The following is a 26,986-nucleotide window of genomic DNA, read 5'->3' as shown; positions in this document are numbered from 1 at the left end:
GGAGGGGCCCGTGCGGCCCCACCCCCTCGCCGCCTCCCTCCCCCCCGTGCCTGCCTTCCGCGGGCCGCGCGCCCCCTCCTCCCTCCCCACCTCCCTCCCCTCCTCCTCTGTCCTTTCCCCCACCCAGTTTGAGCGCCCCTCCCGCTGCGACTGGTCGGGAGGCTCGGCCGCCCCCGCCCCGAGAGGGAGGCGGGGGCGCTAGCCGCGGCGGCCACCGAGGCTGCCGGGGATCGGGATCCGAGGCCCCTCGGCGGCCCAGCGTCTGGACTCAGCGCGCGGGGGGCTGCCTCCGCACCCCCAGCCCAGGGCCCCGGTGCCTGGCCTCGCCGTGGGGTGGAGGAGGTAAGGGCGAGTCTCGGGCGCGCTGCGGGACTGCTCCTAGAGAGGCCGGGCTGGGAGAACCCCAGCCGCAGCCTCCTCCCCTTCCATCTCCCCCACCGCCCCGGGAGGCCTGCGAGGCCGCCCTCCCGGGAGGGACCCTGAACCGGCCAAACTGAGGTCGGGGAAGGGGTTAATCCAAGGAATTAAATCAGAACGGGCTGAGACTGGGCTTCCCCTCCCCCACCTGCCTGTCTGTGCCCTAGACTGGTCGGGGGCGAGGGGCGGTCTCCCAAACCCTACTGAGACTCAGGACCTTGGAGAACTGAGGCCAGAGGGAAGAGGAAGGGGAGTGCTATCCTACCCCAGCCCTCCCCACCTGCTCCTGAGGACGTGGGGGAGGGGCTTGGTGCCAGGGCCTGGCTGGACACCTGTGCGGGTGTCCCTTCGTGCTGGTGTGCACGTGTGGTAGTCTGGAGGTGTGCATGTGTGTGCACACATGTTTCTGTCCCCTCACATCCCAGTGCTTGCGCCGGTGACTGTGTCCACAGTGTCTCTAAATGTGTGGGCCCACTGCATTGCTTTGCGTGTGTGTGTGTGTGTGTGTGTGACAGTGACAGGATGTCTGTGTGCACTGCCCCACAATCTGCCTTTGAGAACTGAGTGGGGCCTGCTCTCTGCATTAGGTTGGGCCTGCGTGGAGGGGCGCAGATGGGTGTGGGATCCAGGTGCTGGAGATTGTGTGCGTGACCTTGGGAGGTAGATGCATGTTTGCAGGGAAGGGGATGCTTAGAACAGAAAGGCAGTGCCACGAAGCAGAGAACCGGGCACATGACTCCTGTGGGGTTTTATCAGTCTGGAGTGGCTGTGCTGCAGGTACACATGTTGAGGCTACAGCTGCAGGGCCAGGGCCCAGCCCTCCAGGAGATTCAGAAGGAATTGGGCAGGGGGTATTCCTTTATTTTCTATCACCAAGGGTTTAATGTCAGCACCCCCAACTGCCTTCCCATACTTAGAAGACATACCTCCACCTGCTGGCAGATGCCTCCTGCAAGCATCTAGTTTACAGCTTCATTTCTTTAGCCTCTAAATGCGTCTAATAACATCTAAACCTTCTCTCTCATTTCTATAATTTTCTCATCCTCTGTTCCTTTCCTGCATGTGGGCTTTATATGGAAAGAGAGCTGGTGAGCTCGCAAAGCCAAGTGGGTGGGAGAGAAGATGTCATGTGCATGGCAGGGAGTTAGGAGCCTAATTGGGGGCGGGGGAGAGAACATAAAACAAGAAGATTCTGCTAACTTCTCTACTTTGCTTGATCTGAATTAAATGGGTGAAGGAGAGTGTTGATGTCCACACTATTGTTTCTAGATTGTGGAATGCCTAGCTTGTTTTTATTTGGGAATATTTCTGGAGAGGTGGTGATGGTTGTTGAAAGGTAATTGTTCTCCTACCTTTGAATTCCCTAGACCTTCCTACCACTTTGATAGATGGATTCATTGGTTCATTCAACAACTATTTATTAGGTGCCATTTGAGTCTTCCTATGAACATTTCAGAGTTGTTATAGCTCTCAATTCCCAAGCAAAAGGAGCATAATACTGATTTTAATCCCACATAAGGGATGGGATTTGGAGTTAAGTATCTAGTTTATCAAAGTTTTAGTTCTTCACTGTTGTGTCACAAACCACCCCAGGATTTGGAGACTTTGAATAACATTTATTTACTTATTTATGGTATTAGAGATTTAACCTAGAGTCTCATGCATGCCAGGCAAGCACTAACATTCCTAGTTCTTATTTTGTTATTTTATTATGATTCAGGTTCTCACTAAGTTGCCCAGGCTGACTTCAAACTTGTATTATTCCTGTGCCAGTCTCCTGATTGCTGGAATTACAGGCATATACCACTACTCCTGGTTAATAGTGATTTATTGTTTCCTATGGATCTGTTTGTCAGCCATGACTAGGTCTATGGGCCCTGCTGGTCTTACTTGGAATCTCTCACAGAGCCACAAGATAGCCCCTTACATTCTAAAATGTCTCTCTGCATAGTCTCGGATCAGTAGTCTAGCCCAATTGTTCTTGACAGCTAGATTCCAAGAGGTACTGTTTCAGAAGGACAACTGCCTTCACTGGCCTTGCTAATGCCTTCCTGGCCAAGGAAAAACATGGCAAGGTTCTGAGTCAACATGGGGGTGGGAGGGAAACCACACAGAGCCAGAGTACTGAGAGGCGTTGTGCATTGGGGGTCACCAGGCAATGATCTGTTACAGTTCTTGCTGGCCTTGGCAAGTGTTTTGGCTGCTTAGGGCCTCAGTTTCCTTACCCTAGCATTGTGACAATCTCTCTACTTGGCAGAATTTTTGTTAGGACCAAATGAGAAGCATGGGTCTTTCCAGAATAATTAATAAATGGTAGGCTTGTTGTTTTGATTACTGGACTACTTTAAGAACCCTAAGGTTACAACTGTCATTCCATTTAGTATACCCAGTGTCTGGTATATTGTGTTTGACATCTTTCACTGAGTGGATAAGATAGAATGAAAGCAGACAAGCTCCAAACCTTGAAGCTTAGCTAAAGCCTGCAACAATATTAAGGCATTACACTAAGTTTTGAGCTCTCAATAAATTACTAGAAGAGTTTGATTCTTGCATTAATTGAATTGAAAACAGTTTATTAAGTTTCATAATAATGTGTGGCAAAAATTGCTTTGACTACATGGAATCTATCAATTCATCCATTATTCAGAATGATTCTTAACATGTGGATGCCTACTTTGTGTGAGGAAGGTGTATGGATGAGTCAATTGTACTGTATCTATCTCTGGTGTATGTGCAGGTCCATGATCACCAGTCTAGTGTACCCATTACCCTTGAAGAGCTATGGTAGAGTCACTCATGGAGCTGGGCGCTGGTGGCTCACATCTGTAATCCTAGCTAGTCAGGAGGCTGAGATCTCAGGATCCTGATGCAAAGCCAGCCAGGGCAGGAAGGTCCATGAGCCTCTCATCTCCAACAAACTACTCAGAAAAAGCAGAAAGTGGTGCAATGGCTCAAGTGGTAGAGTGCTAGCCTTGAGTAAAAGAAGCTCAGGGAGGGTGTCCAGGCCCTGAGCTCAAGCCCCAGGATCAGCACACACACACACAAAGAGTGAGTCATACTTCATTGTGATTTGTGCTGGAAGAGGGGATCAGGGAATGCTTCATGGAAAAGGAGGCCTTTGAGCTGGGCCTGAAGAATTTACCAACTGGTAAAAGGGAAGAGGGACCAGCATAACCCTAGACTTGAGGATATGACAGCATCCAGTACTTCCCAGTGGATCGAAATCCCACAGACCTTACTGAGACAGTGCATGAGAGAAAAGAAGAGACAAAGGTTCGAGCTGGAAAAGCTGGATGATAGATTAGATCCAGCCTTGAAGGCAGGCATGGCAGGTATACTTTACCTCTCAGGAGATAACCAGTCTTCAAAGCTTCAGAAGCCATGTGAATTACAGTCTCCAGTTTAAGAAAGTACCAATGGCCCAGTTAGATGAGACTGTACATCTCAGTTGGACAGTGGCTATAGGAAAAGAAAGACATAGAATCAAATATTCAGAGGGGTGTTGTGGTGTATAGCCTGTCATCCCAGCTATGAGAAAGGTCAGGAGGCTATAGCTATGTAAGATTGTGGTCTGAGGCCTATCCAAGCAAAAACACATGACCTTTCCTGAAAAAAGAATTAAACACACACACACACACACACACACACACACACACACACACAGACAGAGAGAGAGAGAATAAGAAGAGTATGGGAAGGGAAGCCACTGTATAAAAGGAAATGTACTCATAGCCTGATTCATGTAATTGTAATCCACCTTCATAATAACAATAAGGTAAATATTATTTTTTGCAAGTCCTGGGGCTTGAACTCAAGGCCTGAACACTGTACCGTGGCTTCCTTTTGCCCAAGGCTAGGACTCTACCACTTGAGCCACAGTGCCACTTCTGGCTTTTTCTATTTATGTGGTGCTGAGGAATTGAATGCAGGGCTTCATGCATGCTGGGCAAGCACTCTATTGCTAAGCCACGTTCCCAGGCCCAATAATTTTTTTAACTAGAAATAAAAGAAGAAAAGAATCAAATATTTAGGGCCTGGGAATATGGCCTAGTGGTAAAGTGCTCGCCTTGTATACATGAAGTCTGGGTTTGATTCCTCAGCACCACATATATAGAAAAAAGCCGGAAGTGGATCTGTGGCTCAAGAGGTAGAGTGCTAGCCTTGAGCAAAAAGAAGCCAGGGACAGTGCTCAGGCCCTGAGTCCATGCCCCAGGACTGGCAACAGAACAAAACAAATAAAACAAAAATAAATCAAATCTTTAGATGTGTAGACAACAACCAGGGAGATATGAAAAGGACTTTTGAGAATTCAGAGATGATTTAGGAGGATTGCTATCCAGGGTGCTGAGATGAGGATTGGAAATGAGAAAGAAGCCAGTTTGATAGTATGTGCTGTGGTATTGCAACTTCAGAATTAGCTATGTTGTGTCTTATGCAACCAGTACAGAACTGAAAGTCTTCTTATCCCTCCTTTTCTACTGAATTATTTCAAAACAATTTAAAAATTATCAAGTGACGGTGGTCCATGCCTGCAATCCTAACTATTAAGGAGGCTGAGGTCTACAGTTAGAGCCAGAAGCCAGTCCAAGCAGGCAAGTCCTTGAGACTCTTATCACCAATTAACCACTAGAAAACCACAAGTGGCACTATGGCTCAAAGTGGTAGAGCTGAAGCATTGAGTGAAAGAGCTCAGGACGGTGCCTAGGCACTGAGGCTCAAGCTCCATGACTGACAAAAAAAAAGTCAGTTCTAAACTGACTGAGTTGTAGCTCAAGTAGTAAACTGCTTACCTGGCAAGTGCAAGGTCCTAGGTTCAATCTGAGTACTATTTACCTACCTACTTACCTACCTGCAGACAGACAGAGACAGACAGACAGACACACACACACACACACATATACATGTAAATAAGTAAATACATACATAGATAAATAAAGAGCTTAGATGTTAACACCTCTAGGGTCTTCCCAGTCCCCCAATTCCTCAAGTTAGGTCCAGTGTAGAATCCTATACAAGCCTCACATGTACTATTTGTCTCCTGACCACATCATCTGATGCCTCAGTCTCCCTCGGAATAGCACAAGATGCTTGAAGGCAAAGACTGGACATTGTAGCACTGTATATGACTCAGAGCAGGTAGTCAGTAAGTGTACATAGAATGAATTTGTGTTTGAATAGAGCTTAGATGAGAAGTCTACACTAGAAATACAGATATAGAAGAGTCTTAGTTAGGACTCCTGATTGTGACAGAAATCCAACCCAAACCATTTAAACAAAAATCATCTTTCCCAATTCATGTAGCTGCAAAAAAGGGAGTGAGTATATCTTGGATATATCTGAACCCAGGTTCTTAACAGAGCACTCAGCACTGTCTCCAACTCTAGGCTCAGCTTCATTTTGTGAGTGTTTGTGTATTTTCCTCCACCCTACATGGACTTTCTCCCTAGGGTGGATACAAGGTGCTCAAGACCAGCAACAGCTTCATCATCCCAGCATGTGATTCCAGAAGGAAAAGAACCCCCCCTGGATCTTTCATGTGAACTCTCAGTAAAGGACTCTGATGACTTTGTTTGAGGAAAGTGCCCATCCTTGGGTCAATCCCTGGCAAAGAAGATGGAGTATGTTGATTGGGCAGGCATGGGTTATTTGTCTATGTAGGACTTGGAGCCCCACCAAAGCCACATGGACTAGGTGGGTGACTCACCAAAGAAAGGATGAGGTGTTGCTATTACCCGAATGAAATGAAGACACTATGAAAATACTAATGTCCACTCTAGGAATTATCAGTGTCCATGCTTGTAGTGAAAGTCACAGATAGGCAAGGTTATCTGTTTCTGGCAGCATCAACATGAGCGGTGAGGGGCTGTGAATATGGCCTAGTGGCAAGAGTGCTTGCCTCGTATACATGAAGCCCTGGGTTCGATTCCCCAGCACCACATATGTAGAAAATGGCCAGAAGTGGCTCTGTGGCTCAAGTGGCAGAGTGCTAGCCTTGAGCAAAAAGAAGCCAGGGACAGTGCTCAGGCTCTGAGTCCAAGGCCCAGGACTGGCAAAAAAAAACACAACAAAACAAACGTGAGGTGACAGTAGATCTGACACACATCTTGTGAGGATGGAATTGTTTGAAGAAGTGAGAACATGCATGTGAAAGCAGAGGGAGGGAGGGAAGAACAGAAGGAAGAAGGAAGAAAGAGAAAAGGGGAGAGGAAGGTGGGAAAGACATTTCTGAAAGAAAGGAAGAGTTGGACGTTGGTGGCTCATGCCTGCAATCCTAGCTATTCATGAGGCTGAGATGTACGGACCATGATTTGATATCAGTACAGCAGACAAACTGAGAGACTTATATCTTCAATTAACCACTGAAAACCCAGAAGTGGAGCTGTGGCTCAAGTGGTAGAACACCAATCTTGAGTAAAAAACCAAGGAGTAGTGCCCAGACCCTGAGTTCAAACTCAAGTAGTCACACACACACACACGCGCGCGCGAAAAAAGAGAGAGAGAGAAGGAAAAAAGATGGATGAAGGGCAGGCCTCTGTTAGTTCAACTTGCTGAATCCTATCCAAAGAAAACCTTGAGCTGGACTTGAAATAAAGCACAAAGACTCGAGATAGTCATTCCAGATATAAGAAGGAACATTAAACATCTGGGGATCACAAGGAGGCAGAGCCAGGCTATGAAAGGTCACAAGTCTTAGGGCTCCAGAGGTTGATGACTGGGGAAAGTAGAATGCAAAGGACTGACTGGTCTGCCATCCTGTGCTCAAAATAGAGAACCATGATAGAATTTGAGTAGACAACACTTCTGTTTTTCCTTTTCCCTCCTCTCTGTGCCATCCCCACCCTCTATCCCCATTACCTTCTTGCTTACAGCCAGGCAAAGCTTCATGCTTATGTTTATGTCTAAGAGATGTGTAAGTCAGGACAAAAATGAATAGAAAATGAGCTGGATGCCAGCGACTCATGCATGTAATCCTAGTTACTCAGAAGGTTGAGATCTGAGAATCACAGCTTGAAGGCAGCCCAGGCAGGAAAGTCTGTGAGAGACTTAGCTCAGATTAACTACAAAAAAGCCAGAAGTGGCACTGTGGCTCAATTAGTAGAGTGCCAGCTGTGAGCAAAGCTCAGGGACAGTGCCTAGGCCCTGAGTTCAAGTTCTAGGACTGGCATACACACACAAAATTTGTAAAATGGTTCATATTCATTCCTCAGCTCCAGCAGATGGAGGGAAATGGTGGATGGACTTATATGAAGAAGAGCCACGAGAACCCCAGAAGCCTCTCGTCCTTAAACTTGTACATCTCTCCAAACGCGCCCACCTCGTTGTTTTGGAGCCTGGCCAACAGGTTCCTATGTGGGCAAAAAGAGTACTTCAAAAGTTCTTGGTGAGCTGGGCATTGGTATCTCACACCTGTAATCTTAAAACCAGAAGTGGCATTGTCCAAGTGGCAGAGTGCTAGCCTTGAGGAAAAAAAAAAAAAAAGATCAAGGAAAGTGTGCCCAGGCCCTGAATTCCCTGAATTCAAGCATCAAGACTGGCACAAAAATATAAAAATAAAAATTAAAGGGCTGGGGCTGGGGATGTGGCCTAGTGGCAAGAGCGCTTGCCTCGTATACTTGAAGCCCTGGGTTCGATTCCCCAGCACCACATATACAGAAAATGGCCAGAAGTGGCGCTGTGACTCAAGTGGCAGAGTGCTAGCCTTGAGCAAGAAGAAGCCAGGGACAGTGCTCAGGCCCTGAGTCCAAGGCCCAGGACTGGCAAAAAAAAAAAAAATTAAAGGGCTGAGATTGGGGCTAAAGTGATAGACAACTGCCTAACAAGCAGGAGGTCCTGAGTTCAAATCCCAATACTATCAAAACAAGAAGAACCAGCACTTAGTTGGGATGGACATGCACACATAGATGCCCTGACACCAAGCTTACCATACATTACAGAATAACCTTGTTCTTGAACAGCTGAGTGTGAATGTATAACAACTCTAATGTCTGTGGTCACATTCCCAACTTCTGTTTAGGTTTCTGTTGGGTCAGTTTGATAATTTATATTTTCCAAGAAAAGCATTTAGTCCATCTAGGTTTTCAAGAATGTGGGCTAAGAGTTGTACCTGGTAGCACTTTAGTAATTTAAAAAATCTTCTCTATGCCAGTGGCTGTATTCCTTTATTCATTCATAATGTTATGTATACCATCCTCCCTCCTCCCCTCCGTCCCTCTCTCTGTCTTCCTCTCTCTCTCACTCGCTCACTCCTTCTCTTAGTTTTCTAGAGGGCTGTTACATTTGCTTCTTTTCTTTTTTTTTTCCAGAGCACCATCTTTTGGATTTACTTCCCCAAATTACTTTTGGGATTTTAATTTACCAAAAAGAAGGTAACATTGAAGGAACAGTTAACAGTTGTTGTTTTTTTCCCCCTTCTGATGCTGTTTGTTGAACCGGAGGCATTGCTTATGCTAGGCAATGCTCCACCACTGAGCTTCATCCGCAGCCCTTGCTTGTATTTTTTCCATTTTTCATTTTTAAATTAATTATAGTGTTGCAAGATCTTGAAAAAAATAGAATAAAATATTCAGCCATAAAGAATAATGAAATTGTGTCACTTACAAGAAAATAGAGACTAAAAAAAGTAAGATAAGCCAAAATCAGCCAAATATTGCTCATATGTAGAGAAGATTCTTTTCAAATAAGGTAGCTCATGTGGCTTGGCCTGGCCCATTCCCTCCTCCCCTGCCTCCCCTGCCTCCCTTGCCTCCCCTGCCTCCCTAACTCCCCAACTCCCCCTCCCCTGCCCTGGGGCCTGAACTCAGGACCTGGGCACTGTCCCTGGGCTTCTTTTGCTAAAGGCTAGTGCTCTAGCACTTGAGCCACAGCACCATTTCCGGCTTTTTCTGTTTATGTGGTACTGAGGAATTGAACCCAGGGCTTCATGCATGCTAGGCAAGCACTCTACCACTAAGCCACATTCCCAGCCCCTGCCTTTACTTCTGAGTGCTGGGATTATAGGCATGTGCTGCCAGCCCTTCCCAAATAGCATATATTTAAAGAAAGTTGAGACATGAAGACAAGCCATTGGCTCACACCTGTAATCTTAGCTATTAAGAAAGCTGAGATCTGAAGATTGAGGTTCAAAGCTAGACTGAGCAGAAAAGTCTGTGCAACTCATCTCTAGTTAACTACCGAGAAGCCAGAAGTGAAGCTGTGGCTCAAGTGGTAGAGTGCCATCCTTGAGTAGAAAAGCTAAGGCATAGCCCTTTCTCTCTCTCTCTCTCTCTCTGTCTCTCTCTCTCTCTCACACACACACTCATCTCTCAGATACTAAAGTAATACAGGATTTGCTAAAAATTTATCCAGTGTCAAGAGTGGGGAAAGTGTGAAGCAGGTAGCAATGTTAAGATGAAAGTTTGACCACTTGTTGACAATTTTTAATATGGATACTGAATGAATAGGAGTTCACCATAACATTCTATTTTTAGAGCATGAATAAAAATGTTCATACTGAGCCAGGTGCTGGTGGCTCACACTTGTAATCCTAGCTACTCAGGAGGCTGAGATCTGAGGATCATGGTTCAAAGCCAACCCATGCAGGAAAGTCCATGAGACTCTTATCTCCAATTAACCACCAGAAAACTGGAAGTGGCACTGTGGCTCAAAGTGGTAGAGTGCTAGCTTAGGGACAGTGCCCCGGCCCAGAGTTCAAGCTTCACAACTGACCAAAAAAACCCGAAAAATGTCCATACTAAAAAGTTGTTTTTTTAATGTATCTCAAAATGTAAACCAAAATTTTCTAGATAATGGAGGTATGATTCAAAGTGGTAGAGCACCAGCCAGGAACAACAAAAAAAATGGATTAAGAGTGGGAGTCTCTTGAGTTTAAGTCCTTCTACTAACTAACACACTAACACACACACACACACACACACACACACACACACACACACACACACACATTTCTAGGTACTGAAAACCCTAATGTAAAAAAGGAACTCATACAGCTGAAGTGTTTTCATACTTTTATAAGTCATTGTTAGATTGTGGTTATCATGGGTAGTTATTTAAAGTCCTAATTTAAAAAATATTCTGGGATTTAACAAAATGAAGTCACAGGTTCTAAGACCATGTATGTAACATTTTATAATGTGTGGGTGAGAACAGACTTCCTAAGCATGACAACAAAAACAGGAATTGTAAAGATTTTACTGAAGTATACTTTAAAACTTTCAGTATATCAATAAAAATCATAAACACAAGTAAAAGCCAATCAGTATACTTGAGAAAACTATTTGCAGTTATGAATGATGAAAGATCAATATTACAAAAAGCCTTTGTGAATCAATAAATATAACTGTATAAAAATGAGCAAAGTTGAGCATAGGCAAGTCCACAAAAAGAGAAGACCATGAAACAGGTCTCACCATGTTAATCAAGGGACAGAAACAGCCAGGCCAGCTTCACTTTCAAATGACCAAGATTACAGTGAGGCTGTACATGTCAGGGGAGCCATGGAAGGTGTTGGCACAAAAGTCATGGGCAGAAAGAAGATCTGGTGCCTTGTCCAGAATTGGAGAGAGCTGGGAGACTGAGGCTGGTCAGGAAGCCAGGTTGAGGAGGCCTGGACACAGAAGAACATGAAGCTTGAGCTGAAAGAAGAGCAGTTGTGGTAATAAGCCCATTGCAAAGGGCTGGATAGTTAGCGGAGAGAACAATCCAGGTGGTCAGTGACCTGGCAAGGATGTATTGAAGGGAATTTGGATGTCGGGAAATGGGTGAAGGAAAGTCCAGAATTGGTTTTGGGTACTGTGGGTTATTATGTTCATCTGGAATCATTACTAGAGAATGGCTACCAATTCACTGGAATGATTTAATCTGCAAAAATATTTACCATCTCTCATAAAGAACAAGTCCTGGGTGAAAGGCTTCAGGCACATGTGGAGGTAGCTGTTCAAGGGTATCAGGAGGCTTTTATTTCATGTGTCCAACAGAGAGGTCAGAAATAGCACAGGCCTATGTGAGTTTATGTCTGTGCTGAGCACAGATTGGCTGGGATGGAGGAATGTGTGCATCACTGGGGCTCATGCAGACCAGACTAAGGTCACTCGTGCTTCCCTAGGTCAACTCAGCCCATTCAAAGCGGGGAGAACTGGGGGTCAGCGTGCACGGGGGGATGGGGGGGGAGTAGAGCTGAGAAGCAATACACATTTGTTAATGAGCACTATATTCTACCACTTGGCTGTTCAGGAGCTATGGACTCCCACCCCCCCCCTTTCCTAATTTTTAAAAACATTTCTCATTCATTATATTTGCTGATTCCTCACAAATCCTAAAATGTGGTTGTTCCACCTTCATAAGGAGCCTTTGCACACTCTCACCCCGTTCAAGATCTTGGCAGGGGCCTGTCTGGTTAGGTCTGTCTGATGCTAGCCCTCAGGGTCTTTCAATTTACAGCAAGACTACAAAGATGGAGGGAAATTTGAATCGCTGAGTGAACAACCCCTCCTCTCCCGCCTGCCACGTTGTTGAGGGGAGGGGAGGAGGACCTCTGTAGGCCACACCCTTGATTGAGTGGCACACAAGGAAGATTCCCTGGCTCCAGCCAGCTGCTGAGACTTTTCAGTCTGTTGTCCTTAGTGCTGTTAGGTCACATGTGACAGGAGCACTGGGGGAAAGGAAGGGGTGACAGCTCCCGGAGCTGAATAGTCCTAGCCTACCTTTTCCCAGTTTTCTACAGCTTTTTAGCAATACAATTCCCTTAACTGATAGGAGGCCTTTAAGTCAGTTTGCATTTGTTCATCCCCCAGAGATGGTAGCCAAAGCTAGAGACCTCATCCAAAGTTATAAATTGTTTTGGTTTTATATTGTCTTCATTTTTGTGGATCTATACTTGGATTTGAACTCAGGGCTTTGTTCTCATTTGGCTTTCATGGTCACAGCTGGTGCTCTACCACTTGCTACATCTCCAGTCTGAAATTTTGCTGGTTAATTGGAGATGGTATCTCAAGGACTTTTCTGTCAGGCTGGTTTTGAGTCCTAATCCTCTGCTGTCAGCCTCCTGAGCAGCTAGGGTTATAAGTGTGAGCCATCAGTGCCCAGCCTGGTTTTTGTTTTTTGAGACAGGACCTCTCTGTGTAACCCAGCCTGGCTTGGAGCTTGTGATCTTTTGTCTCACCCTCCTATGAACAGGAATTACAGCCTGAAAGTTATAATTCTTGAATATAGTCTCTAGTTGGGGGGTGGGGGAGAGAAAGGAGTTGTTTCTTAGCAACAGGGCCCAGTCCTTCGCACATCTGGGGAACCTAAGCTTCTGAGGCTTCTAGCTGGGCCCCTGCCACAGGGCAATGTAGCCCCCTAGCCTGGGGTGGGAGGCAGAGCTCCTTTGCCCCTTCCTGCTCAAGCTGCATTTTAACAAAAGGCTGCTTATAATGGAAGCCTCCTTAAAGCTGGGAGGACACAGCAGGGCCTGATGAGTCAAGAGGCCTGTGAGGCCTCAGGCTGGTCTCCCTTGGAGTTTCCAGCCTCTTCTCTGCTTGAACTGACTTTAGCTTGAAGCAGAGAAATGGCTCTTAATTATATGACTCTCAGCCATATTGGATTACCCACCCCAGGCAGAAAGGGCCTCTCCAGGCAAGCCATTTCCTTCCTTTGCTGGCAGATGGGTCCCTTTTAGCCAAAAAGTATCTCTTGTTAGATCTGACTAAGACCACAGGAAAGACCTTATCATTAACATCCTGATGTTCTTCTACTAATTCCCTTAAGTTCTAGTCTTGGTAGGCACATGGACTTAGCCCTTTGGGCACAGATATTTGCTGCTATGTGATAGGTCCACCAATTGCCAAGTGGGCAATGATACTTACTCTCTTATGTCCTGCCCCCTACTTCACATAATTCCTTTTTATTTTATTTTTTGCCAGTCCTGGGCCTTGGACTCAGGGCCTGAGCACTGTCCCTGGCTTCTCTTTGCTCAAGGCTAGCACTCTGCCACTTGAGCCACAGCGCCACTTCTGGCCATTTTCTATATATGTGGTGCTGGGGAATCGAACCCAGAGCTTCATGTATACGAGTCAAGCACTCTTGCCACTAGGCTATATTCCCAGCCCACATAATTCCTTCTTAGGGTCTATTTCTTGGGGGAAAAAAGTCTACCTCTGATTCTATTTTCTTGGTTAGAACTTTTTTCCCAGGGCAAAGAACACGGACTCAACTAGACGAAGTAAAAAGAAGCAATTGTTTGTTCATGTAATTGAGCAGGCGGGACCTCACAGCTTCTGTGAGGAATCTCCATCTCAGTTCCATTTTCTGAGTTGGCTTCATTCTCCGCTGGTTTTTCCCAAAAGGAGATAAAGGTGGCCCTAGCAGCTCTGGCTAGAATCCTGATCCCATAAAGCAGGAATTTCTTCCCCACTCGTAGTAGTTTCATAACAGTCTTGGGGATTTTTGACTCACCTTTGATTCTCTTTGCCCACCTTAGGACTCAGATTGGCCAGACCTATGTCACATCACCTAGGTGTTATGCATGGACTGAGAAAGTGGTAGAGAAAGCCTGGCTCCTCCAGGTCAAAGCGCGATGTTGACACCAGAAGAACTGGGTTGTAAAAGGAGTATGTTTGTTATACAGAAATGGCAAATGGAGCTCAGGAGTGGATTAGGAAGGAGAGGCAGAGCTGAGAGTCACAGCTGCAAGGTGAGAGTGAGTCACATTGCTTGGGTTATGGATACCCAAGCTTAGGGAGGCAGCAAATGCAAGAAACCACAGAACCTAGAGGAAAATCCAACCAGTAGCAGTATCATGGCAGCCTATGAAGATAGACAGGTCAGGAGACCAGTTGAGTGAAGACCTTTCATGACAGCTGGATTAGTGGGTGGTTTGTGACCCTGAGGAGCAGAGGATGGCTGAGGGCTGAATACAGGCAGCTAGGAAAAAGACGGCAGAGAAGGGATGGAGGACCCACAAGGCAGTACATGAGTGACAGATGAGGAGATGGGCAGCAGGAGTTGAAGGTAAGGAACTAGGATGCCAAAATATGTGGAGCATGTTCCACAAATTAGATGGAGCAGACACATAGAGGATCCTTGGAGGAAAGGGTAGTTCAGGGACACTTATTGAGGGAACAAACAGTGATACACATTGGTATCATTGTGGTCATTGCAACCAGCCTTTGTTTTAGCTGTGGTTTGCATGAGATGAAACGTTACTTTTCTATATCTGGTCTGGGGCTTGAACTCAGGGTCTTGTGTTCTTGCTTAGCTTTTTCACTTAAGGCTGACACATCTCCTGTCTGCTTCTTTTTGAAGACTCTTTAGATGCAATGAAAACACAAAGGTACATACAAAACTCTGATCTTCAGTGTGTATTGATGGTTGTTTACTTAGTTGTATACCTGTATAAGCACCACTCAGATCAAGGCATATAACATTTGCAACATTACATACAGCTCCTTCCCATCCACAGAGCACTCATGGATAACCACCATTTTGACTTCAGTCATCAGTTTCATCTGGTCTTGAACTCCAGCTCTGTAAAATCTTTCAGAATGAAATGGCTTCATCTGTGTTGTTCATCCTTTTCTTCTCACTGGTATTCCATTATAAATAAAATAGAATTTCCCTTCTACTGTTGAACACTTAGGTTGTTTCCGGTTTGCAAGTATTATGAATAAAACGAATTCCTTTAAAAAGTTTTAAAATAGAGGGCTGGGAATACGGCCTAGTGGCAAGAGTGCTTGCCTCCTATACATGAAGCCCTGGGTTCGATTCCCCAGCACCACATATATAGAAAACGGCCAGGAGCGGCGCTGTGGCTCAAGTGGCAGAGTGCTAGCCCTGAGCAAAAAGAAGCCAGGGACAGTGCTCAGGCCATGAGTCCAAGGCCCAGGACTGGCAAAACAACAACAACAACAAAAGTTTTAAAATAGAGAATTCTCAAGTAAAGTGGAGTGGTGCACACCTCCAATCCCCAGCATTCCGCAAGCTAAGGGTTTCTCCACCAGTTGGGAGCCAGCCTGAGCTACACAGGGAAGTCCTGTCTCAAAGAACCAAGTGCAGGGTGTACACAGCTCTGTGGTAGATCCTTTGCCTCGGGCCCTGGGTTCCATCCTCCAGCCCTGCTCAGGAGAAGATCTCACTCTCACACCTGTTTGGGCCTGGGACGTGTACCATTGGGGTCCCCTGGCTCCTCCATTCTGCGGAGCTGATTTCTTCTTTTAACGTGGGGTGTCGGGGCACAGGGCTTGGGAGGGGAGGGTGGGACGACGAATACCGTCCTCCTGAGACTTAACCTCTCTCTTCTAGCTTCCTGGGCCCTGGCTGCGGGCGTTCAGAGCCTTCCTGAACCCGCAGAAGGGGCCGCCCGCAGCCCCACATGAGCGCGCCCGGCTGACGGGCGAGGTGGCCGCCGTGGAGCCGGCGCGCTGCGGGGACAGCGGGGCCATGGCCTCGCTGGACCTGCCGTATCGTTGCCCGCGCTGCGGGGAGCACAAGCGTTTCCGGAGCCTGTCGTCGCTGCGCGCGCACCTGGAGTACAGCCACACCTACGAAACGCTGTACATCCTCTCCAAGACCAACAGCATCTGCGACGGCGCGGCTGCCGCCGCCGCCGCCGCGGCCGCCGCCTCCGGGTTCCCGCTGGCGCCCGAGCCCGCCGCCCTGTTGGCAGTGCCCGGCGCCCGGCGCGAGGTCTTTGAGAGCACGTCCTTCCAGGGCAAGGAGCAGGCGGCCGGACCATCGCCGGCAACGCCACACCTGCTGCACCACCACCACCACCACCACGCGCCCCTTGCCCACTTCCCCGGCGACCTGGTGCCAGCCAGCCTGCCCTGCGAGGAGCTGGGCGAGCCGGGTCTCGTGCCCGCCGCCGCCGCCGCGCGTTACGCGCTGCGCGAGATCGAGATCCCGCTGGGAGAACTGTTCGCCCGCAAGTCGGTGGCGTCCTCGGCGTGCTCCACGCCACCGCCGGGATCGGGCCCTGGCCCTTGCTCCGGGCCGGCCTCCGCCTCGCCCGCCTCCCCTTCCCCCGCCGATGTGGCCTACGAGGAGGGGCTGGCGCGCCTCAAGATCCGCGCGCTGGAGAAGCTGGAGGTGGATCGGAGGCTGGAGCGGCTGAGCGAGGAGGTGGAGCAGAAGATCGCCGGCCAAGTGGGCCGGCTGCAGGCAGAGCTGGAGCGCAAAGCCGCCGAGCTGGAGACGGCGCGCCAGGAGAGCGCGCGGCTGGGGCGCGAGAAGGAGGAGCTGGAGGAGCGCGCGTCCGAGCTCTCGCGCCAGGTGGACGTGAGCGTGGAACTGCTGGCTTCGCTCAAACAGGACCTGGTGCACAAGGAGCAGGAGCTGAGCCGCAAGCAGCAGTGAGTGGGCCCCCGGGGCCTGGAGGGTGGGTGTCCACGGGTGTCTTGGTGTGCCAGCGCCATCAGAGTGTACGTGGTTGTGATTTTGTGATGAGATCTGTGGTGGTGAACATTAATAGTGGTTTATGTGGGTCGAAGAATGTCATGATGGCTTGTGTTTGATTGAGAGCATGAATACAGGCCAACACACGCATTTGGCAGCAGATCCTCTTCCCTTTTGCCTACTCATAGACATGCTCAATTCTTCCTTTTCCACCTCAGATTTTCTCATGCTGTCATTCCTGACAGCATGCAGACATGATGCTGTTTCTCTAGTATGCCATACTGCACCTCCCCCCTTGCTACTACCTACCCCTTCCTCTCTGCTTCTTACAGAAGAACTAATTACTTGAAAAAATTATTTGCTTTTATTTGGGACTACTGTAACAATTCCATACATTAATAATGTGATATTTCAACACATACATACAGCATGCACCAATCAAATAAAGGTAATTACAATCCCCCTTTCCTTATTTAGGCTTGGAGGCCTCTAGTTCAGAAAAACTAACAGTGTTTCTTGTTTTGGAACTGTCCTTTAGCTTTTTCACTCAAGCCTGGCACTCTACCACTGGGGCCACATTTCCACTTAGAGCTTTTTGATGGTTAATTGGAGATAATAGTCTCATGGACTGCCCTGGCTGGACTGATTTTGAACTAGGATCCTCAGATCTCAGCCTCTTGAGCTGCCAGAATTAGAGGTGTGAGCCACTAGTGAGTGCCCAGCCCACATTTTCTTGAATCCACTGTGATCAGTTTTCCATGACACTAGAGTCTTCCTGCCACAGAGAACACTTTGTGGTCTTAACCTTCCAGGAGCAGCTGACACAGCTGATGCTTGGAATACTTTCTCTACTTGGCTGCAGTCTTAGCTGCAGTAATCCGGAATTTCTTCTGTTTTTTTTTTTGAAACAGGGTTTTAACTGTGTTGCTCAGTCTGGCCTCAGACTCTAGATCCTCTTGCCTCAGTCTCCTGATAGTGCTGGGAGTACAATTGTGCATCACCACACTCAGTATCCCTCCATCTTTTCATCTGTCCTTTCTCAGTCTTTGCTGGCTTCTCATTCCTGTGGTCTCTAAGTATAGGATTATGAAGCTATAGATGTTATGGATCTGTCCATACTACCATATAAGCTTCACAAAGGCATGAGTTTTTCTTCATTATGTTTCCCTTATACCTAGAAAGCATCTGGCATTTAGCAAGTGCGCAGTAAATGTTAAGTGGATAGTGAACAGCACTGTATGTTTGGAGCACATACTCAGTCAGCTCTGTAGGTGTGCTCTGTGTTTGTGTATGTTTATGCAATCTTCGGAGTTTGTTGCAAACTATAAATTTACTTCTGCATCTGAGTATATTTCTCTATACATTGATGTGACTTAATGTATTTGTATGTGTGAGAGAGAGAGAGAGAGACAGAGAGACAGAGAGAGAACTGGTATTGGGACATTAATTCAGGACCTTGGCATTATTCCTTAGCTTTTTGCTTTTTGAGCAAGGCTAACCACTCTACCACTTGAGACACAGCTCCACTTCTGGCTTTTTGGTGAGTAATTGGAGATAAGAGTCTCATGGAGGGAGTGGGAATATGGCCTAGTGGCAAGTGCTTGCCTTGTATACATGAAGCCTGGTTCAATTCCTCAGCACCACATATATAGAAAACGGCCAGAAGTGGCGCTGTGGCTCAAGTGGCAGAGTACTAGCCTTGAGCAAAAAGAAGCCAGGGACAATGCTCAGTCAGGCCCTGAGTCCAAGGCCAGGACTGGCAAAAAAATAATAGTCTTATGGACTTTCCTGCCTGGACTGGGTTTGAACTATGATCCTCACATCTCAGCCTCCTGAGTAGCTAGGATTACCGGTGTGAGCCTCCAGCACCCAGCTAGCAATGTACTTTTTTTTTTTTTTCCAGTCCTGGGGCTTGAATTCAGGGCCTGGGCACTGTCCCTGAGCTTCGTTTGCTCAAGGCTAGTACTCTACCACTTGAGACACAGTGCCACTTCCAGCCTTTTCTGCTTATGTGGTACTGAGGAATTGAACCTAGGGCCTAGCATGAAATGCATGCTAGGCAAGCACTCTTATCACTAAGCCATGTTCCCAGCTGCGGTGTACTTTTTTTAAGTGTGTATGTATGTTTCAATGTGGTGGTGGGACTGTGCCTCCATAGTTCTTTGAGTTTCAGACTCTACCCACAAGCATAAGAATGAATGTGAAAATGAATACAAGGGGCTGTATATTAGGCTACATGTGGGGTTTTCCACAAAGGAGTGTTCCTTTGTGGGGAGGTGTAGTATATTAAGGCTACAGGTAACTGGGTGAGTCTGTGTTTCTGTGTGAGGCTGTGTCCAGTTACAGGGATGGATGTCTGTGGTTGCAAAGTGGTTGTATGAGGACCAGGTTTGTTTCTTGAGTAATTCTTGGATTAATGGAGTGTGTGAGACTTAGGTGGATGCCTGTATTTCTGTGTGTGTGTGTGTGTGTGTGTGTGTGTGTGCCTGTTGTGCAGGGCTGTGTACTGGGGCTATTTTGCGTGGATCCATATGGCCAATCAGCTGTGCTTCATGCACCCTCCTGGAAAGTTCATCCCCATTGGGTGGGGACAGCCGGGCTGAGGCCCTTGGGTAAGAGATTGTTCTGGGCCCAGGGAGGTGGTGCAGATCGACCAGTTCTTGAAGGAGACAGCAGCGCGGGAGGCCAGCGCCAAACTGCGGCTGCAGCAGTTCATTGAGGAGCTCCTGGAGCGGGCAGACCGTGCCGAGCGGCAGCTGCAGGTCATCAGCAGTAGCTGTGGCAGCACACCAAGCGCCAGTCTGGGGCGTGGAGGTGGGGGCAGTGGCCCAGGGCCTGGGGCCCGGGGCCCAGGCAGAATGGTGAGTGCCCACTTGCCCTACTTACTCCACTTGCTCATGTGGCCCCCGCAGCCTTCCCTCTCACATGGCCTTACAGCCTCAGAATGCTCCGGGCTTCCCCCTTTCTTTAGACCATGAGCTAACTCCAGACCTGAAGGAGAGGTACAGAAATAGGGACCCTCTGACTGGGCAGGGGTGACAGTCCCCAAGGATGTAGTGTGTGTGTTTCAGTGGTGCCAGGTTCACAGGTCCATCTCTGCCCACCTCTGCAAAAGAGAGCCTTGAAGCCATAAGACTGGGTCTGGGATGCAAGAGGTGGGATGGGTAGGGGACTGGTGGGCCTGTCTGTCTGGCCTGTCTGTCTGTCCATTCGTCCATCTTTCCCAACTTTTTTCCCTCTTTTTTTCTCCTTCCTCTCTTGTCTCCATTTGTACCCACCCCCTCTCTTGCTTTTGCCATCCCCTCCTCTTTCCTCCTCTTCCTTTCTCTTCTACCCTTCCTTCCCTTCCTGCTTTGGGGGTCCACAGCGAGAACACCATGCGGGCCCAGCTGTGCCAAGCGCATATGCAGTGTCACGGCATGGCTCCTCTCCCAGCACAGGGTAAGCCTCGGACGATCCACTGGCTCATTGGGTGCCTGCCCCCTCCTGTGCCCAGCCTCCTGGGGTCATAATATTCAGAGGGCACTTTTGGGAGGTAGGGTGATGGGTTTCCCTTGGCCCATGGTGGGGGCATGGTGGGGAGTTTGGGTTATCTACTGTCTCTTGCCCCTCACCATCTGATCCACCCTGCCCCAGGGCCTCCAGTCGTGTGCCAGCTGCATCCCAGAGCTCAGGCTGCTATGACAGTGACAGCCTGGAGCTGCCCCGGCCAGAGGAGGGGGCCCCTGAGGACAGTGGCCCTGGGGGATTGGGCACACGGGCCCAAACTGCCAATGGTGGCTCTGAGCGGTCCCAGCCCCCTCGCAGCTCAGGCCTGAGGCGCCAGGCTATCCAAAACTGGCAGCGCAGACCTCGCCGACACAGCACCGAGGGGGAGGAGGGGGACGTCTCAGATGTGGGCTCTCGAACCACTGAATCAGAGGCTGAAGGCCCCTCCGACACCCCCCGCTCTGGACCAGCTATGGCTGGGCCACTGAACAGCTGCCGGCTCTCTGGTAAGTCCTGGGAGAGTGGGCAGAGGTGGGGACTCCCCTGCGTCCCTCTGTCTCCCTTCATCTTGCCCCAGACTTCCCCACCCTTCTATACAGCATCCTTCAGAAGAGCCCAGAGTAGGACTTGTATGGCAGGGCAAGGCTGCAGTGGAATAAGAGAATTCAGGTTGTCTATCACACAAGAATGCACATGCACACGGACGGGCACATGCACGAGTATGCACACACAGATGGTGATGGGCTCAGTCACAGGTATAGGAAAGTAGCTGAATGCTGAGTCCAGACTCTGAAGGCCCTGGCACAGAGGGAGGAGTGTCTTCCATCTAGCTGCATCCTGGTCATGCACTTCTGTGGGAGGCTTAGGAGCGTTAGGATCAGAAGTGGCCCGTAAGAAAGTTTATGTGAGGAAGGGAAGCGGTTTCTAATTTGTGGAATTAGGGATGGAGGTAGTTGTAGAGGAGGGTAAAACAAGCTGGGGGCCCCCTGCCCTTCCTCCCAAGGCACTGTTCCCCAGCATGTGTCTCTTACCCTCGTTCCTCCTGTCCAGCCCCAGCTCCTCACCCACATCCCTACACTGGCCTTTGACCCTCCACTGTCTCCTTTGATGCCTGCTATTCTACAGCCCGCTCTGAAGGAGGAGGCAGTGGGCGAGGCCGGCGAGCTGAGAGGGGTAGCCCCTCACGCTCCAACGAGGTCATCAGCCCAGAGATCCTCAAGATGAGAGCTGCCCTGTTCTGCATCTTTACCTACTTGGACACACGCACACTGCTCCATGCTGCTGAGGTCTGCCGGGACTGGCGCTTCGTGGCCCGCCACCCTGCTGTGTGGACAAGGGTGCTCCTTGAGAATGCCCGGGTCTGTTCCAAGGTGCCTACTTGTGCCCTGCTGGGAACCCACCTTCCCTCTGGCAGAATCTGGCCCCTCCTGTCTGGTCTTTGCAATTCTTACCATACCCTAGCTTTAGTCTGGCTCCCTGAAGTGTTCTCCTGGGCCCTCTTGCTCTGGTCTTGGTCTTCTCCAAATCACCTACCTTCCCCACAGTTCCTGGCAATGCTGGCTCAGTGGTGCACCCAGGCCCACTCACTGACACTGCAGAACCTGAAGCCCCGACAGCGGGGAAAGAAAGAGAGCAAGGAAGAATATGCCAGGAGCACCCGGTGAGGCCTGCGGGGGTTGAAGGGGCTGCTCCTGGGTTCTAGACATGGATTAACTGGGAATGCTTCCCAGGGGAGATGGTGACCACAAGCAGCTCCCTGACCTCTTGGTCATCCCCAGGGGCTGCCTTGAAGCAGGGCTGGAGTCCTTGCTGAAGGCGGCTGGGGGGAACCTGCTGATCCTGCGCATTTCCCACTGCCCCAACATCCTCACCGACCGCTCACTCTGGCTGGCCAGCTGCTACTGCCGTGCCCTGCAGGCTGTCACCTACAGGTGGGTTTCCCCACCAGAAGCAAGGCCCTCTCAGCCTTAGGCCACAAGGATCCCTAGACACTCCCTTCCCCCAGGCTCTCAGAGAGATGTCTCTCAAGAGCTCTGTTGCTCCAAAGAAGGGAACCCTGGTAGCAAGGCTACCAGGGCAGACCACTCCAGCTTTATCTTTTCAACAGGAGTGCCACAGACCCCGTGGGACACGAGGTCATTTGGGCTCTGGGTGCAGGCTGCAGAGAGATTGTCTCCCTCCAGGTGGCACCACTTCACCCCTGGTGAGTCTAGGTAGGGATGGGTGGGAAGGAGCCAGTTTGGGCCTAGTGTGGGCCCAAGGACTGAGCAAATCTGAACAGTCCATAGCCACTGGGGAAATTACTCACACATTAATTCATGTATTGAGGCATGAGGAGCAGGGCTTTAAAAATGGGGCCCAGAGCCCTGTCTTCCTTGCCGACAGTGCTATTTGGGACAACATTCCCTTCTTAGTTTCTCTACCTAACAGTGAAAGTGATATTAGGAATCTCTCAGCCTTATTAGGGCTACTGCTGGTGCCAATGAGGTCATATTCACAGGGCTTGCAGGGCCTGCAGTAAGCTTACAGTAAACATTAACATAAAATAACCAGATACCGGCATATGACAGGCAGATCTGAGAGCTCAGTATATCTACATCCCAAAAGAAATGGGATGTGGTGCTGCATGCCTGCTATCCTAGCACTATGGAGTCAGAGCAGGATTGCAAATTCAAAAGCCAGTGTGGGCAACTTAGCAAGACCCTGTCTTAACATAATAAGGCTGATTGGAGAATACAGGGTGTGGTGTCACCCCTTATTCGAATTGGAATTCCTCAAACTACCCGACTGTTCCACTCCATGTCTTACTTCTCAGCCCCCTGCCCCTCCCTGTGTCAGCTCCACCCAGGCCATTCAGTTTGCCTTCACCAACACCCTGGTGGGATCTGTTCATGTGTCTCATCCTGACCCTGGCAGTCATCCATTCTGCAGTCATTTCTACCCCAGTCTCCTTCACTAGATTCTCAGTTCTCAGAGCAAAGTCAGTGAATGTCCATTTCTGTATCCTTAGGACCGAGGACATAGCAGATGGCAAAGAGATGGCTGTTGTGTGGGTAAATGTGGAGGGAAGAAGTGTTGGAAAAGAGCAGTTTTGGTGTGAATGTGGCTAGGTCAAGAAGGGCCTGGCCACACAGGCAGACCACAGGAGGATACTCTTGGGGGAGGAACACAAGGGCGCAATGCCTTGTCCTTCTGATAATAAAAAATAGTATTTATTGAAATGAATTTCAGGAAGTGGAAATGAGTGTTTGTTTTAATTTTTAAAAGGAGGGGGCCTCGCTAAGGGGCTTAGATTTTTCATATTATCTAGAAACTACTGGGCAGCCTCATGCCTATAATCCTAGCTACTCAGGAGGCTGAGATTTGAGGATTGTGGCTCAAAGCCAGCCTAGGTAGGAAAGTCTGTGAGACTCATCAATAAATTACTCAGAAAAAGCTGGAAGTAGCACTGTGGTTCAAAAGGTAGAGCACTAGACTTGAGCAAAATTAAGCTCAGAGACAGCACCCATGCCTAGATTTCTAGCCCCAGAAACAGCACCAAAAAAGCGGGGGTAAAGCTAAAATCAGACTGCTAATGTTCTGTGCAATAGGAGAGCAAAGGACCTTGTCTGTGCTGTTACACTGCACCCTCAAGGCCTGGCACAATTGCCTCAGCTGTAGGAGATGAGTGACACGGTGAGTGGCTGCAGGAATGGGTGTCAGCAGTGTGGAACAGGAGTCAGCAAGGATTGGTAGTAATTTAGAAGGTCAGTGGTGCTCTGACCTGCTAGTCATTAGTTATTCAGAAACTGCATGAGGGGAGGAGGAAAGAGCCAAGAGATTATTCTAGTTTTGATCTAGGTGGCTGGTAGGGCATTTGCCTGAATTGGGATGGATCCCCAAGGAGGAACATGTTTGGGGTGTCAGGCATGCAGAGGTTTCTCTGACAGCCGCCCTCCCTTTTTTATTTTCCAGCCAGCAGCCTACTCGCTTCAGTAACCGCTGCCTACAGATGATTGGTCGATGTTGGCCTCACCTCCGGGCCCTGGGCGTTGGGGGTGCTGGCTGTGGGGTACAGGGCTTAGCATCACTTGGTAAGTGTTGCCTTGGGGCTGAGGTGGGAACTAGTCATGGATGAAGCTACCCTGACAATTTCCACAGGGGCAGGGGGCCTGCCGGGCTTCGCTCTACCTCCCATCCGCGAGGAGGTCCTGGGCTTCTCTGCCTCTTCCGTGTGTGGTCCTCTATGGCTCTCACGCATCCCCTGGCCAGTAGGGATTGACTGCAGGAGCGATGGCCACGTGTAGCCTCGGTTAGCATGTGGTCGCAGGATGCCCTGCCCCCTTCCCCATTTTCCCCAAGGAAGACACAGGCGCGTGGGGTTCCGGAAAACTCTCAAGGGATGTTCTGAGTTTAATAAGGGAGGGGCTAACAGTCATACCAGCAGAGACGCGCGAAGGAGAGGGACTGGCCAGGAGCCAACAATAGGCTACGAGCGTGTCCATCACGGTGATGTCACGGAACTTCCTCTATGGGCGGAGACCACAGCCCCCCAAGGACCGGGTCTCTGGGGTCTCCGGCGCCATTCCTGACACACGTGCTTGCCGCTGAGGGGCAGGAGCTGGCCTGGCTTCTTTTCTGGTTGAAGCCCGAAAGAGGCAGGATGGGCTAAAGCCAGCTGTCCCCTCTTAAAGGCACAGCCATCCCCAACAGGGGCCCAGGATGCTGAACAAGGCTGGTCAGCAGCCCTTTCTTCTTCCTCTTCCTAGCAAGAAATTGCATGCGGCTGCAAGTTCTGGAGCTGGACCATGTGTCAGAGATCACCCAGGAGGTGGCGGCTGAAGTCTGCCGAGAAGGCCTGAAGGGACTGGAGATGCTGGTGCTCACAGCCACCCCTGTCACCCCCAAGGCACTGCTGCATTTCAACAGTAAGCAGTGGGGTACTGCAGAGCAGGGTTATGGCTGGTAACTGTCTGAATACCATCAGCAGGAAGAAAAATAGTTTCTTCCTGTCCTAATTGGCAAGCACCAGTACTGGGGGTAGATCAAGCAAGGGTCTGTGCCACCAATGCTTCTGAGGTTAGTATCCTCCAGCATCTGGTCCTAACAGCTCATTCCAACAGACATTTGTTTCTCTGCTGAGCCAGGAGCTATACAGGCTAGAAACCTCCAGCCAGGGCAGAGGCAGACCTGGCAGGCAGATTCTGGAGCTGGACCTAGGGTGCAACTCTTGGATGTGTTGGGTGATTTTTTTTTTCTGGGTTTGAACTCAGGACCTTATGCCTGCTAGGGTTTTACGGGTTGTTTAGGAGGCATCTCATGGCTTTTTCCACCCAGGCTAGCTTTGAACTACAATCCTTTGGCTATCAGCCTCAGTAACTAGGATTACAGGAGTCATAATACCCATCTTTCTTGCCCTTTAGTTGTGACTTTGGGCAAATCATCCGAGTTCTGCATTACCATCTCCTTCTGACATTCTAGAATGGGAGACATATTAAAGGAGATAATGTAGATAATGGTGTAGCCGCCAAAATATCTCTTGGAGTGGGGAGTTTTCTATGCTTAGACTCCAAATCATGGTTCCTCTGGCTCCTACCTTCCTCATGCCAACCCCAGTCACTCCTCCAACTTCATTAAGATATGGGTGTGCCAGCTGGAAATGTGCCTTAGTGGTAGAGTGCTTGCCTAGTATGCATGAAGCCCTGGGTTCAATTCCTCAATACCACATAAACAGAAAAAGCCAGAAGTGGCTCAAGTGGCAGAATGCTACCCTTGAGCAAAAAGCTCAGGTCCTGAATTCAAGCCCAAGGACTGGCAAAAAAAGATAAGGGTGTGCCTGGTCTGGGCTGCTCCTGCCCAAACAAGACCACCATCTGGGACCATGTGGCACCTAGGAGGACCTTGTGTCCCTATTACTTAGGCCCTTTTCCCTCTTCTTTAGCTTCATGGCCATGCCCTGCATGATATCCCCAGAACCTTCTGCTCAGCCTCCAAAACCCATGCTCTCCCGGCCCCTCTCAGCTCCTGACCTTGCTCTGCTTCTCTTGGACTTCATGGCCCCAACCTAAGCCCTCTGCTCTCACTTCGTTTGCTCCTTGTCTGTCCTGCTTTCATATTCCAGCCTTACCTCAGCCACGCTGTTCCTTAAGTCATTTCCAGCTGCCAGGACATGCTAAAAACCTGTTCCTTCTACCAGGGAAATTGCTAGAGCCATTGAGCAGTTGTCACCCACTTATCTACTTTCTTCTCTCCAGTTTTATTTCTAGCCATCCTGAGTCTGCTCTCTTCACATTTTGAGGCTAATCTTGGAATATTCTCAGGATGGAGGGGGTCTGACTTCATTAGCTAGTGAAAAGAGAGGAGGCAACCACTACCTAGGCCAAACACAGGCTTCCTTTGCCCATTTTTTGCCAGGCATTTGTCGAAACCTCAAGTCCATTGTGGTCCAGATTGGGATTGCAGATTACTTCAAGGAACCCAGCAGCCCTGAGGCCCAGAAGCTATTTGAAGATATGGTGACAAAACTCCAGGTGAGAGGTTGGCTCTGAGGCTACCCAAGACCCCAAACAACATCATTAGGGGGCTGGTGGCCTAGTGACTGAGTATGGTAGGTGGAGTTCACCTGTCTGCCTGGCTCTGAGGGACAACTAACCCACGGCTCTGCCCACAGGCTCTGCGTCGGAGGCCTGGCTTCTCCAAGATCCTGCACATCAAGGTGGAAGGTGGCTGCTAA

The 26,986-nt window shown here is 49.2% G+C and overlaps 1 protein-coding gene across 1 annotated transcript; it reads left to right on the top strand.

Annotated features, from left to right (window-relative positions):
* The first annotated feature begins 210 nt into the window (after nucleotides 1–210).
* On the top strand, nucleotides 211–26,986 carry Fbxo41 (F-box protein 41). Its single transcript, XM_048352743.1, has 13 exons — nucleotides 211–342; nucleotides 15,694–16,742; nucleotides 19,421–19,646; nucleotides 20,153–20,226; nucleotides 20,422–20,780; nucleotides 21,400–21,644; nucleotides 21,819–21,934; nucleotides 22,053–22,205; nucleotides 22,382–22,477; nucleotides 24,229–24,347; nucleotides 25,023–25,181; nucleotides 26,668–26,783; nucleotides 26,924–26,986. Exons 2-13 carry the CDS (start codon nucleotides 15,832–15,834, stop codon nucleotides 26,984–26,986), a joined length of 2,637 nt encoding a protein of 878 aa, XP_048208700.1. The 5' UTR covers nucleotides 211–342; nucleotides 15,694–15,831.

Source organism: Perognathus longimembris, chromosome 8, assembly GCF_023159225.1.
Source record: "Perognathus longimembris pacificus isolate PPM17 chromosome 8, ASM2315922v1, whole genome shotgun sequence".
NCBI classification, from domain to species: Eukaryota; Metazoa; Chordata; class Mammalia; order Rodentia; family Heteromyidae; genus Perognathus; species Perognathus longimembris.
This window is presented reverse-complemented; position numbering and strand designations above follow the sequence as displayed.

Bases quoted from the DNA above. Each gene is read 5' to 3' on its own strand.
- Fbxo41 (XM_048352743.1), top strand. From the start codon at position 15,832: ATGGCCTCGCTGGACCTGCCGTATCGTTGCCCGCGCTGCGGGGAGCAC. The intron at 20,227-20,421 runs GTAAGCCTCGGA...ACCCTGCCCCAG, and splicing joins GGCTCCTCTCCCAGCACAGG to GGCCTCCAGTCGTGTGCCAG. The intron at 26,784-26,923 runs GTGAGAGGTTGG...CTCTGCCCACAG, and splicing joins ATATGGTGACAAAACTCCAG to GCTCTGCGTCGGAGGCCTGG.